At 32.9% G+C, this 14,549-nt stretch overlaps 1 protein-coding gene across 13 annotated transcripts in view; it reads right to left on the bottom strand.

The window, feature by feature from the left end:
- KCNT2 (potassium sodium-activated channel subfamily T member 2) overlaps positions 1 to 14,549 on the bottom strand; it is a 363,444-nt gene that overhangs the window by 11,073 nt on the left and 337,822 nt on the right. For 12 of the 13 annotated variants that reach the window (XM_019822157.3, XM_019822162.3, XM_019822163.3 and 9 more), the window contains one exon: positions 1,166 to 1,250. In XM_019822157.3, the coding sequence (XP_019677716.1) occupies positions 1,166 to 1,250 (85 nt within the window). Of the gene's footprint in view, positions 1 to 1,165; positions 1,251 to 14,304; positions 14,354 to 14,549 lie in introns of all 13 variants that reach the window. The other variant, XR_002151372.3, reaches the window with a different exon arrangement.

The following is a 14,549-nucleotide window of genomic DNA, read 5'->3' as shown; positions in this document are numbered from 1 at the left end:
AACCTGGAGTTAGCTACCTTACTTAGCTCAGCAGCTCTTGATCCAGCTCAGCCTCAGGACCTTGGACCTCAAGGGCAGATGCACATTAGGAATTTCTCCCCTAGGCTGACACCATGAACTGTCAAAATGCCTTTCTAAAATCTTGCTATTTCCTTGTTCATATATTAAGCACTGTTCCTTGCCTATAAGGTTTAAACTGAGTTTAAACTCTGTATTTTTCAACTAAAGTCCTTCCAGAGTCAGGTTTAATGTATGTTTCCAATATTAGGTTTAACAACAGAGATGCTAATAATACAAAGCTTTTTTACTCTGGTCAAACTGGACTCTGTAGGGTTGCCAAATGAAGCATATTATGCAATCCCCATGTAGTGCATTTTCTCTATCCATTTCCCTGTTCTGGAATGTCCTGTGCTTTCCAACTACACAAATCTTATCTACCTTTCAAAGTCTAGTTCAAGTCCTTATATCCTCTGTAATCACTGTAATTCACCGTAAGTTTTCCTCTTTGAAATGAGAAAAACACTGTCACACTCAGTGGATGCTTAATTCATTAGTAACAAAGCCATAGTATATATTGCTATTAAATTTTTTATGTTTAAATTGCAGTTTTGTTAATTAGAATGTAAGCACTTTGAAGTCAGGAAAAACATCTAATCTCTATTGCACTTTTAAGGAAACACTAATGCAATTGTACACGCATAATACAGAGTTTTTGATTAATCAAGTTACTACCATAGACCTTTTCTTAATAAGTCTTTTGACTTATATTACTCAGAGCTTTTGGAAACTCTAAGACATTGAGGAGATAGTGTGGGGTATATCAAGTTTCCCTCTAAGCTGTTCTCTTACTATTCCACATATTTTCTCTTATTTCTCCAAATATATAGGAGCTCACAGAATACAGAATTCTTCTGCTCTTTCCTTATTTTATGCCTCTACATTCTACAATGTTTTTTTATAGTATAGAAAATACATAATACATAGAATACATAGAAATACATGAAATACATTTGTTTATTGAACACAAAAATTAGGCTTGGAGTTTCTAAGCATTTATGACACAAGAAATAAGGGACTATAATGGTGAAAACAAAAATATAAAAATAAATAAATTAACTGGTTTTCTAAAAATAAATGCCTTATGTGAGATATGAGATCAACTTACACAACATCATTCAGCTCTAGCCTGGTATCTGGAGACGGGTTAATCAGGATGTAGGAGAGGGTACTTTGATGATCATTCATTTCATCTAGAAGATAAATAAATGCCAAGTTTGTTATACTACTTACAGAAAATTACAGGAATTACTGTAGAGCATCTAATCTTCAAACCATATAGCTGTCAACGAGAGCTTGCTATAGTTCTGCCCACAGCATGATTGTGTACATAACTTTGACTATTTTCAAATTACTGTCATTCGAAATATCTGACAGGTACTCATTTTTTGTTCCAACAGATGATAGAAATAAAGTATCTAATTCTGTTCAGAACAACTACAGTTATATTCTACCCTCTTTAAGCTATTACACTGAAAGTCTTTCTATTAAAGAAATAGACAAAATGTTTATTAGTTTATTATGTCTTATTCATTATAAAAACTAATTGTGGTTATAGGTAGCCATCCCAGATATGAACATTCATATGGGTAATTCTGTGAAAAATCATCTGATGACATTCTGTTTAGAAAACACAACAGAGGGGTGCCTGGGTGGCTCATTCAGTTAATGTCCATCCAACACTTGATTTTGGCTCAGGTTATGATCTCATGGTTCTTGAGACAGCGCACCATGTTAGGGGCTCTGTGATGACAATGCAGAGCCTGCTTGGGATTTTCTCTCTCCCTCTCTCTCTGCCCCTCTCCCCGCTCTCACGTTCTCTCTAAGTAAACAAATGAACATTTAAAAAAAGAAAACACAATAGAAATGTATCTAAAAAGGTTGAAGGCTCTAAATATGTTTGACTTTGTTATAAGATATACCTGATATGTTTTTGCAAAATATAAAGATTCTCGTAGAATTAACTAAGTTTCAAGGAAAGTGTACTGCTAAATTATTTGTTTTTCTTCTAAAACAATATGTATTTTTAAAATAAAAGGCTATGTTCTTTCATTTTTTTTCAATTCACTCTGAAGACATTGTTAGCCATCAAGTTTGGAGAGCTAACTTGCATTATATTAGGCACTTAAAAATAAAACAGCTTTGAGATCTGAATTTCTTAGCTGCCAAAGCTATGATAAGATGTAAATGTAAAGCCATGTGGACACATACTTCAGTAAACATCAATCCTCCCAAAGGTAGTATTTTTAGGCTGTGAGGATACTGCTCAAAATCCTTCTCTAAAGCCACAATATCTTTCTAGCCACTTCAGTTGCAGATAAGCTTGGTTCCTGAACAAAAGTACTGAGTTTTGCATTTTGATCCAAACTCTAAGAATGTATTTCATACCAATGGAGATATATCAATATTCAAATGCGTCAAGTAAAGGTCTTTTTTAGGCCAGCATATTTGACTCTAATAATTTCCTGCACTGGAAAATATGTATCATTTTTTAAAAAATAATGCCTATCACTGTATTCCTCTAACTAGAAGCCTATCACTCTCATGAGCAAAATTTAATAATATTTTCGGTTATGATAGTTCAAGTTGATATGCAGATGTGCCCTACTTTTAAAGTCTATAAATGAACATCTTTATCTTACAAGGACAATAAACTGCAACGTAATCGAACTCACCATAAGTTTGCCAATAAAACCATTATAATAATAAAATCATAACATTTATATTTAAAAAAGAACATGTTTGGTTGCATGTCTCTGGGGTGGACACAAGTAATTGTATCCTGGCATAGGGATAGGATTGTCAGGCCAAATAGAGACTGCTTGGTGAAATCTGAATTTCAGATAAAAACTAATAATTTTTTGACACACATGTGTCCCAAATATTGTTTGTGATATACTTATGCTAAAACATTTATTTGTTACCTGAAATTCAAATTTAACTGGCAACCCTGTATTTTTTATTTGCCAAACCTGTCAATTATACCTACAGGTAGATGGCTAACTCAACCAGTTGGAGCTTGGAAATCCAATGAATATATGATGTTGAGCTTATTTCAAATTAGGTATAATTCCAATTCAAAACATCTTGTACTGGTAGGAGATGACAGAGATCCTTTTTCTATATAAAAAGAAATTTTGATTTATCTATGCTTTTTGAGAAACTTTCCTTTTGTCTGAATTTCCCCAGGTGCTATACAAAGGAACATACTGATAGTACATTCTGGAGATTGAAACATGATGCTCTACAATGTAACCAGCCTACCAGAAAATCTCCATCTTATTTGGTTATGTCTAACTCAATTTCTTATGTAAAACAGTGGCATTATTTAAATTTCCCATATAAACAATGAATATTATTGAACAATGGCATTAGAGGAAAAACAATTTTAACAAATAACTTCTCAGTCCATGTTAATCCCCAACCTCTCTCGTTGACTATTAAAATAATGTTGTACTCATTTAACACCTGGAATGAAGTCAAGATATATTGGTGACTTGGTTTCCCTGTTATAAGTGAAAAAACTGTGTAGATAGCTGAGAACTTTATAGCAATAGATACAACTATTGTGTTGATTTTTTTCTGCTCAAGTAGTCTTATTTATCATTTTGAAGATTTTCATTTTTCCATGCACTCCAGAAATCAAAGGAAATGTTTTGCTAATGTGCTCAATTCCATAATCCCATATGATTTATATCAAGACATGCATGGGTAACACAATCAGAGTTCATCATTCCTGGTTTCTTTCCTCATCCACCCCTTGCTGACTTCTCCTCAGTGTTAGGTTAAAAGAAGTTAAAAGAAGTTGCTGAGTTCAAAGCCACTCTCTCTCTTTCATGTCTGCCTTGCTGTAGAGTTAATTCTGGTCTGCTTTTTCTCTGTCATCCTGCTTTTTTGGGAAGTCCTGCAGTTCATTCTCCTTCCCTTTGTGACTCTGTGGTTAAGAATTAGGAAGCAAGGTTTAAAAGCCTGTTGTGGCCACATATCAAAACCACATTCAATGGTCTAGTTTTTCAGCTGCAAGTCTGGAATTATTGTCTCTATCGGTCATTCCTTATATTTATTCTTTTGTTATTTCTGAATTCTGATGGGGAAACTGGTAGGTCTCCTAGATCTTTAAGATCCTATTATAATCATCCTCTTTGGTAGTGGCAAAGTCACAGTGGATTAAATAAGGCTCTTTACCAAAACTACAACAAATTTAGTGAATTAATAAATTTGCTTTTTAAAATGTTTCATGAACCAGAATCAATATTCCATGTCCTATCAGAAAAATATCTGCTAAGAAAATCCGTTGTGAGAACATTCAGCGTGTTCCTGATAACTAATATCTGACCCTGAGAAAATAAAAATCACTCTACATTTGCATCGTTTTATTGAAATTATTTCATCATTGATATAATTATCATAAATGAAAAATTATCTTGCGAAAATTAAAAATAAATGTACTAGAATATTGAAAAATTTAAAAGATATTTTAAAATTTCCAGTAGTATTTACCAAGAAACTTAATTTGCTGTATTAATTAGCATATGCAATTATTCAATCACAATCTTCATATAGCAAATATTCTGCTTAGAGTGTTTCAAGTAAATAGATCACATTAGAAAGGAAATGGATTTATACTCCTGTTGTTCTTACAAAATACTTCTTGTTAAAGTATTTTAAGAATACTTTTAAATAAGAAGAACGAAATTTGATCAGAAAAAAATTGAAATACTACATAATTTGTGTAGGTTTCATTAAATATTTCCAAAAGCATATCCATTATGTGTTATATAATTAAAGAGACATTTTATTATTTATTTTTTTTATTATTTTTTTAATGTTTATTTTTGAGAGAGAGAGACAGAGCGAGAGGCGGGGGGAGGGGGGTGGAAGGGCTGAGAGAGAAGGAGACACAGAATCTGAAGCAGGTTCCAGGTTCTCAGCTGTCAGCATAGAGCCCAATGCGGGCTGGAACTCCCCAACTGCAAGATCATGACCTGAGCCAAATTCAGACACTTAACAGACTGAGCCACCCAGGCTCCCCTAAAGAGACATTTTAAATCAAGAGACTCAGTTAAGAACAGAGATTCTAAAACCAGACTGCCTCTGTTGAAATCCAGCTTTCTCGGAACACCTGGGTGGCTCAGTCTGTTGAGCGTCTGACTTGGGCTCAAGGTCATGATCTCATAGCTCATGAGTTCAAGCCCTGTGTTGGGCTCTGTGCTGACAGCTCTGAGCCTGGAGCCTGCTTCAGATTCTGTGTCTCCCTCTCTCTCTTGCTCCTCCCCTGCTTTTGTGCTCTGTCTCTCAAAATAAATAAAAATTAAAAAGAGAAAGAAAGAAATCCAGTTTTCTCAATTACTCATGCTAAGGCCTCCTTAGGCAAATTACTTAATTTCTTCTAATCTTTTGTGCTCGATTTCCTCACCTGTAAAAGGGAGGCGAACAATAGTGTTATCTCATAGGTTAATGTTAGAATTAAATTATAAATGAATAACTAATATAATGTAAAATTAATATATTAATATAAATGTTTAGTTCTTAGAATCAGTGTCTGATTTATATTAAGTGCTACATAAAGGTTTCCTATTATTATTGTGCAGGCAAAGTCATTTCATAACCTATAAACAATAACTGTATAGATATTGCAGTATGAAGGTGTTAGCATACAAAGACAGGGGGGAGAAAAGTGTCCATAGAGAACAGCAATGGGAAAGACTGAGATGGTTGAGTGTAAATTGCAGAAAACAGGCCCTGGATTGAAGTGAGCAAGAAGGAGATTAACTGGGGTCAATGTTGAAAAGTCAAGCTAGGACCAGATCCCGTAGGGCTTTATAGATGTTCATCAGAAGCTCGAATTTTATTCTGAAAGCAATGGGAAACCAAGAAGGGCTATTAGGGTGGAAGATTTAGTGGTACGATCTAATTTCCTATTGACTATATTATGTTCCTTGGCTGCTTTGTGGGAAATGGACGTTAGGGCCTCAAGTCTGGTCTCAAGAAGAGTAGATAGACAGTGCAGAAGCCCAGGTGAAAGATGATGGTATCCTGGGAGCAATGGAAATGAAGGAAATTTGAAAGAAGGGAGGAAAAGATAGCTAGTGAGCCTGAAAGAGTGGGGATAGTGAGCCTGAAAAAGTGGGGATAGAGTAGGGGTAGGAAACATGGGAGCCATTAGGGAGGGAAGGAGAGACTGAGATGGTCTTAGATGGGAGAGATACAACAGCATATATGGATGCTGATGAAAAAAGCAAAGACAAAGAAATTGATGTATCAGAGTGAGGGTATGTTTTTCTTCAGTCACTGCAAGAAACCTCATTGAGGAAAATACTCTCAGTTGCACAGTGCTTATTTCTTCTACATAGTCCAATAATCCAAATAATCAGTAGTAGCATAACCCAGCGATGATTTCATTTTTCCCACCTCTAAACTTCTAAACATATTATGTGTTATTCAACTATAAAACTGGCGAGTTTTATAATGCTGACTTAATTTGCTCATCTGTTTTAGTTTAATACCAAGCTATGCTTATGAGTACAACTCTTTTGTCAAATTTACTGAACTTGCCAGTCTAAGGGGAAAAAAAGGTTAGAGATAAGGATAAAAGAATCTTTCTGTTTAATTACCTCTATTTTAAGCAATTTTCATTACCTTCCAATAATTTAGAACTATTTTATGATACATAAGATAAAAATCAGGACTTTTGTAACCTCCCTTCATATAAACCACTAAGAAATGAAGATTAGATGAAATAATTAGTAAAACAAGCAGCATGATACAAAGCCAAGTTACAGAAATTGTTCAGTTCCAACTCTGCCATGAGCCACTCCATCACTTACTAGCTTCAGACACAAAACTAATTACTTTAGGCTCAATTTTCCTTTTAAAATACAGTATGCAATGTTTCCTAACCTTTTAAAATCTATTATCTTTTATAAATATTAAAAGACCAAAACACAAAACCCTATTTTATCATTATTTTTGAAATTGATAGGGTATTCAAAAACAAAAATAATGGAAGTAAAAGTGAATAATACTTCTAAGAACATATTTTTTCAATGGTGTAAAGTCCAGTTTTGTTTTGTTAAAATGCTTTCTCCACTGCATGTGCCCTTCTCCCACCCCCACCAAGTACTGAAGTAATTCAGAGTAATTTTGTGTCCCTGGTGAATGGGAGCTGCTCAATAAATGCTCGTTTCTTTCAAAATACTCTGACGGCAGATATTTTATATTAAGTGATGTGAGTCAAAATGATACAGGTTGTCTGCAAAGTCAGGAGTATAGGTACACTTATTTTTAAGTAGAACATTAATTACATTTTCAAACGTGTTAGGTATGTTTTCAGGTGAAGTACTTCTAAATTTAAAACTATGACTCTAGTTGATACTCTTAAAAAGTAGAATAAATATACCACAGAAAATCTAAAAGATTTTGGAAAGACTATATATTTTTTCTTCATTTTAACAATTGATCACACTGCTTTAAATTTAAAGATACTTCACCTGAAACAATATCTGAGGCTGAAGAAAATGTATTGAACATAATATCTGCACAACCTAAAAATAATGTTTTCCAATTTTGCAGCTGTCCTGTATTATTTCCATATGACTTATAGGAGGCACTTTTGTGATAGTTGATAATCATAATTTGTCACACATGTATTATTTTGTTCTTCAATTTAGTCATTTAATAATGTTAACTGGTTATGATTAGACCAGTTACAATTCTAAATCAGAGGACAGAGCAATGAAAAGATAGGCCAAGTCCTTTCCTTCATAGACCTTTTTAGCAATTTTCTGAGAAGCAGTACAGTATGTAAATACAGTCTTCAGAATAGAGGTCACGCATCTGTAGTTATACGTTTATTTATAACACTAAATTTACTGTAAACTTCCTATATGATTTTAAACATTCTTTAAGTTATCTTAAGATAATCACTGCTGTTCTTTTATCTCATACACTTCCTGTTAAACAAAAAATGAAATTCACTAATTCCAAGTGCACGAGGAGTCTAGACAAATACATACAGTAATGCAAGCTATACCATAATTATGATAGAGAACATTTCCATAATGCCAAAAAGCTCCCTCCTACCCTTTGCTGTCGGTTGTTCCTCTCACTCCCCCAACCCTTAGCAATCACTTATTTCTAAAAACAATCACTTTTCTAGAAGTCTGCAGTGTGTTTCTGCATGGTTTTTCCCCTCTTTGCATAATGTTTGCATAACGTAAAGCATCCATGGTATGGCATGGATCTACTTTAATATTTATATAGCCACTCAATTTTCTTTGGATTTATGATTGCAAAAAATATATTTTTTATGCTTTTACTTTTAACCTATTTGTTTCTTTAAATTTTATGTGCATTTCTTAGACAATACAGAGTTGGACCCTGCCTTTTTTTTCATCTAATCTGATGAATTCTGCTTTTTAACTGAAATGTTTAGTCCATTTATTTTTAATATAAATATCAATATAATTAGGTTTAATTTACCTTCTTCCTAGTTGTGTTTTTAAGATTTTAAAAATTTCTTCTTAAAATCATTCCAATTCATTTGCACTATTGGTTGTTAGTTATATCTCTTTGATTTCATTATTTTTATTTTCTCCTGGTCATAGTTTGGCAAATGTTTTCCTGTAAAGGGCTAGATAGTAAATATTTCAGGCTTTGCAGGCTATACGATCTCTGTTGTATTTATTAAACTTTTTACACTGTAAAGTAAAAGTAGTCATAGATAATATACAAACAAGCAAGGATGGTTGTTTTTTTTCTTTTTCTTTTTTCTTTTCTTTTTTTCTTTCTTTCTTTTTTCTTTTCTTTTTTTTTTTAACAAACACTGGTGTACTGTACTTTGCTGTTTCTTTCTCTAGGGTTTACAATGTACAGCTTTAACTTCTCAGTAGCTATGCTTAAATAACATACCACTTCATATGTAGTATAACAATCTGACGTTGTATTTCTCCCTTCCTATTATCTGAGTTATTATTGCCATACATGTTTGCTTGTATATATTCTATAAACCTTAAAATGTTTGTTATAAATAGTACATTGTCTTTAAACAAAATTTATGAGGTAAAACATATATTTTATATTTTCCCATATTTACCATTTATTTTTATCTTTCTTTAAAAAAAAAGTTTATTTTTTTAGTAATCTCTATGCCCAATATGGGGCTTGAACCTACGACCCTACAACCCCAAGATCAAGAGTCACATTTTCTTCTGACTGAGCCAGCCAGGCACCCCTACCATTTCTTTTCAGATCTAAATTTTCACCTGGCATCAATTCTCTTCTGTCTTAAGAACTTCCTTTAACATTTATTTTCATTGTGAAGATCTGTTGCTGACAAATTCTCTCAGCTTTTGTTTGTCTACAATAGTCTTTATTTGCTTTTATTTTACAAATATATTTTTACTGTATTTAAAGTTTTAGGTACACTATTTTTTTTTTCAGTACTCCAGTGATGTTTCTCTATTGTGTCTTGGTTTGCAAAGTTTCTGTCAAGAAGTCTGCTGTCATCCTTGTACAGTTGACCCTTGAACAATGCAAGAGTTAGGGTTGCAAGCCCCCTATGTAGTAGAAAATCTGCTTGTAACCTATGACTGCCCCCAAACTTCACTACTGATATCCTACTATTGACTAAAAGCCTTACCAATAAATAAAGTCACTTAACACATGTGTATGTTATAGGTATTATATACCGTACTCTTGAAATAAAGTAAGCTAGAGAAAAAATGTTTTGGAGAAAATCATAAGGAAAATAAATTTACAGTACTGTATGTGTATACTGAACACAATATATGTATAAGTAGACCTGCATATTTCAAACCTGTGTTGTTCAAGATTCAAGTGTATTTGTTCTTCATTTATAAAATGTCTTTTTCCTCAGGCTCCTTTTGAAGTCTTCTATCATTGGCTTTCAGCAATTTTGTACACTGTGTCTTGGCATTATTGTATTTGTTATACTGCTCAAGCTTCATTGAACTTCAGATCTTGAATAGTTTCCATCAACTTTGGAAAAATTTTGGTCATTATTTCTTCAAATATCCATTCCCTTCTTTCCTTCTGAGACACCAATTACATGACTACATGATACTGTCACACCATAAGTAACATTCTATTTTTTCAAGGTTTTTTTTTTCTCTCTCTCTCTGGTCTGCATTTTGGATAGTCTATTGCTTTGGCTTTATGTTCATTGATATTTTCCTCTGCAATATTCTGATGTTAATGCCACTCAGCATACATTTCATTTTTAATACTGCATCATAAATTCTGACCTCTAGGAAATTCAGTATGGTCTCTTTTAATCTTCAGTTTCTTTCCTTATCATACTTCTGTTTTCCTCTACAATGTTGAACATATAAACGATACTGTAAAAACTACTTTAGTATTTATGCTTTTCTGGATCTGTTTCTGTTGACTGATTTTTCTACTGGAAAAGGTCATATAAATGCATATATATTTTATTTTGGGTCCATCTCCATCTCTTGGGTCCATCTGATTCTCTTTTTTCAGGAAACGGAGTTATGATTTCTTTTGTTCAAGTGTCTGCACGCTATTGATTTATATTTTTTCTAGTTATTTAAATTGACAGCATAAATGGTCATCATAATTGGAAGTTTCTTTTTGTTGTTTTAATGCTTTCAGGTAGCCATTCTTTGTTCTGTCGATAATATGCTGAGTAAAAAGTTCATTCAACCGACTGTTTTTCTTAATGGTAAAAAATATTTCGTTTATTCAAATTGGCCACTATTCATATTGGCCACATTTTTCTTACACACACATAAAACACAGCATTTGAATTTCTAGTCATAATGATAAAATATATGTATACTTAAGTGCAATTAAGTTGACTGCAGTGTTAAATTATGTAAAAATATTGATATTATTGAAAAATTAATGTCCTGAGAAGGACATGTTACAACTCCATGAAGAAAAACTGTATAGTTTCAATTTAGGGATATATGAAAAGTTCATTGCTCAAATATTTTCATTTACCAGAAATCATTATCACCTCATCAATTATGCCCTTTGAAAGCTTCATTACTTTATCTATTAAGAAAAGCATTGAGTTTGATATTTTTCTATTAATATTCTATATGTACAATGAGATTAACATAAAACAAGCACATCTATGTATTCTTCTATTTCTGACTGACTCTTCATGAGAATGAATCAGTTCTGGAAATACAGAGTAACATAAAATCATCCATATTCTGGGAATCTATACCAGGAACATATTGACTGTACATATCAATATTATTGTATTCATTTGTATTGGAAAAAGTTAAATAATATATTTCAAAAACAATAAAAATTTAGTATCAATTTCTTTTGAAATACTAATGTGTTGATGAAGTTGTTACAGTGACTTCAGATACTAGCCTTATTCCTGCTAAGTACTAAGCGTTGCAAAACATTCCATAAGAAATATCTATGGAGCTTTTTCCTTTCTTGGTAATTTTTTTAGGATAAATTTGTAAATAATTTTGTACTAAATTAGGTACCTGATTTTTGGATTAAGATTTTGGGAAATTTTTTGTTAAAAGCTTATATAAAAATGATCATTGATTTATAAAACAGTATGAGAAATTCATGATTGCTATTATTACTCCTCCTCCTCCTCTTAGTACTGCCCCTCCTCCTTCTACCACCACCTTGTCTATTGTAACTTGGGTGGGAATAACAATCTTTTTGTTAATTTTGCTTATTTCTTTCCCATAAGAAGGAGAATAATTAACAATTGAGTCTCTAAATTGGCTATTAAAACAATATTTTGTCTAATCTGTTCATTATTTTGGGCAATTATAAATTTACTTTAGAAGGAAACTAAGACTTTCTGGTAGATGTAATAAAAGCCAGTGTCTAACTAGTACTTATCTCTTTGTTACTGAAAAGAATTTCTTTCTTTTCCTCCCTTGGGGTTTCATCTTTTAGTAACAGTACAAAATTTACAACAATCCATGTCAAAACCGGCTAGCACCTGTAGGAGCAGTCACACTAGGAAGACTTGCTTGCCAATTTATACTTAATAGTGTGTGCCATTCTGTGGCTAATCATCAAGAATCTGTCAATAGTTGGAAAGAATAATTTTTGTGAGTGCGAGAGCCATTCTAAATATATTGTTGAAGAATAAGGCTAGTTATGAACATAAAATTATAATTATTCATATTTGCTGTATAGTTTAGAGATTATTTTTTTGCACATACATTTTATTATTTTATACCACATCCCTTTAGGAAAGCTTTATTATCCTTTTTTGATGGTTAAAAAAACATGATTTTCAGGAAGATAATAACTTGGCCTAAAAACACATGGCTAGCTAGTATACAATGCCATGAACTTTGAGGTGAAGTTTTAAAAATTATATTGAAATTTCCCCCCAAAATTCAATGGAAAGCAAGCAGAATTTGTGATTTTTCACTTCATCTATTTTCCCAAAATATACAGGTCCTCAAATTCCATCTCCCAAATCCATAGGGTCAGATGTGTTCCAGAATTGAATTTTTAGATTTAGAAAATAATATTGGCCACATAATGTATACTATGTAACATCACATAAAATGTTATTCACCTTCCTGTCAAAATACTTACAAATTTACTGCATTTAAAACAAATATTTTGAAATATCTAAGCTCATTTCCAAATATGTAAGCTAAGCGTTCCAACTATGATCTTTTTCCTGTATTTCCAACTTCTTCACTAATGGCTCAATCTTAATAAACATGCTCCCATCTCCCTGATCTTCAAAACAGTCTCTCTCCCCTCACCACTTTCCCATGCAGTTAGCTCCGTATTCTCACCTTTCCTTCACAATGAAAATTCTTAAAAAATATCTACTGTGGCAGACAGATAGTTGTCTCTAAATAGTCTTTCTTCTTGTCTTCTTTAATGTTAGGTTTGGGCCATCAAAAATAAGCCATATTCTTTTCCAATGGACATAATAGAAATGGTGTGTGTAATTATTTGATAATATGTTTTAACTGAAAAGACCACTCTTTGTTCTCTGGTATCTCCTTCTTACCTGCTGGATGGAATGTGGACAAAAGAATCAGAGTTCCCACATTTATCTTTTACTGTAATATGATTTTGGCAAGAGAAGCAATAGATGGTGGAACAATGAGATAGATTACATTTTCAATACCTTGGGGTCCCTAATATATTTATATCCACTATATTCAAATCCTTACCTCACATCGTTCCTCAAGCTACTCAAATTTGACTTGTCCACATGCCACTTCACTGATACAACTTTCACCACGGTCCATCAATGACTTATCACTATACTCAACAATACTCTTTGGCATTATTAATATTGCTTCCTATTTCTCAGCCCAATGCTTTCCAACATTTTTCACATCATAGAACACAAAAGAAATGATATTTGCACTCACATTGGGATAACAGACAAAATTGCTTATGGCTGGAAGTAACCAGCCTGAGGAGTGCCTCTAAGCACCCCAGGTCCCACAGGGCTTTCTGAAAGTATAAAGGATCAGTGTCATGATAAACCATGTAATAAACTGATAGCATACTACTGTAATATGGCACATCTTTTGGGCAATTCAGTTATAGACATTTCAGTCTCTTGTTTTAAAAAATATTCCTTCCCTTAACATTTCTGAAAAATACAAGCTTTTTCCAAAGTTCTAAGAGAATAGCCCTTCATCAGAGGTTATTTCATCTACTCCCATGACTTTAATTAAAATCCAAATGCTCTATCAGCATATACAGTCTCAAGTCTACATAACATCTCATTTCTTTTTCTGACACCCAATAGCAGAAATTCAGCTTCTTTTACAGCATCACCTACTGGAAGTCTTTTAGGCACTGAGTTCAATTTATATCTTTACCCCAACATATTTGTCTTCTTTTTCTAAGCTCAGTGAATGTCACCACCATACACTTAATGTTCAAATAAGAACCCTCAGAAGTCATCTTTTGACTCTTCCATTTCCCTCTCCTTTATGTCTCATATCCAACAGGTCAAAAGTAATCTATTCATTCTTTTAGAGCACGCCAGACCTAACTCAGAAAAAAAGCAGATTATAACTTGTGGTTAAATTAATCATCATGCACTTTTTTAAGTATGTAAAAATGTTTTTCAACTGTAAATCACCATAAAATACTGACAATATGTACAAAGAACATGTGGTATAGTGGAAACATAAATAGACATAGAGTCAAAAGTCTTAAAGTACTGACTTGAGTGTCTAGTAGGCTAGGAAATCATTTATATTTGAGACCCTGTTTTCTCACCTGTAAGCATTCCATTTGTTCACGCATTCAATGTGCAGTTACTGGGTTCCTATGTGTCAGGAAATGTGTAATATGTTGGGGATACAAAGATGAAAAGATGAGTAAGACATTCCCTTTCTCTCAAGGAAGGAAGGCAAACATGCAAAATAATAACTGGTTTAAAGCATACATCCTCAATGGAGGCAATATTGCCTCTGAGGGTGCAAAATTTGTTTTTTGTTTTTGTTTTGTTTTGTTTTTTGAGG

Source organism: Felis catus, chromosome F1 (assembly GCF_018350175.1).
Source record: "Felis catus isolate Fca126 chromosome F1, F.catus_Fca126_mat1.0, whole genome shotgun sequence".
In the NCBI taxonomy this organism is placed as follows: Eukaryota; Metazoa; Chordata; class Mammalia; order Carnivora; family Felidae; genus Felis; species Felis catus.
The sequence above is the reverse complement of the archived record's forward strand: the minus strand, read 5'-3'. Positions and strand labels throughout refer to the sequence as shown.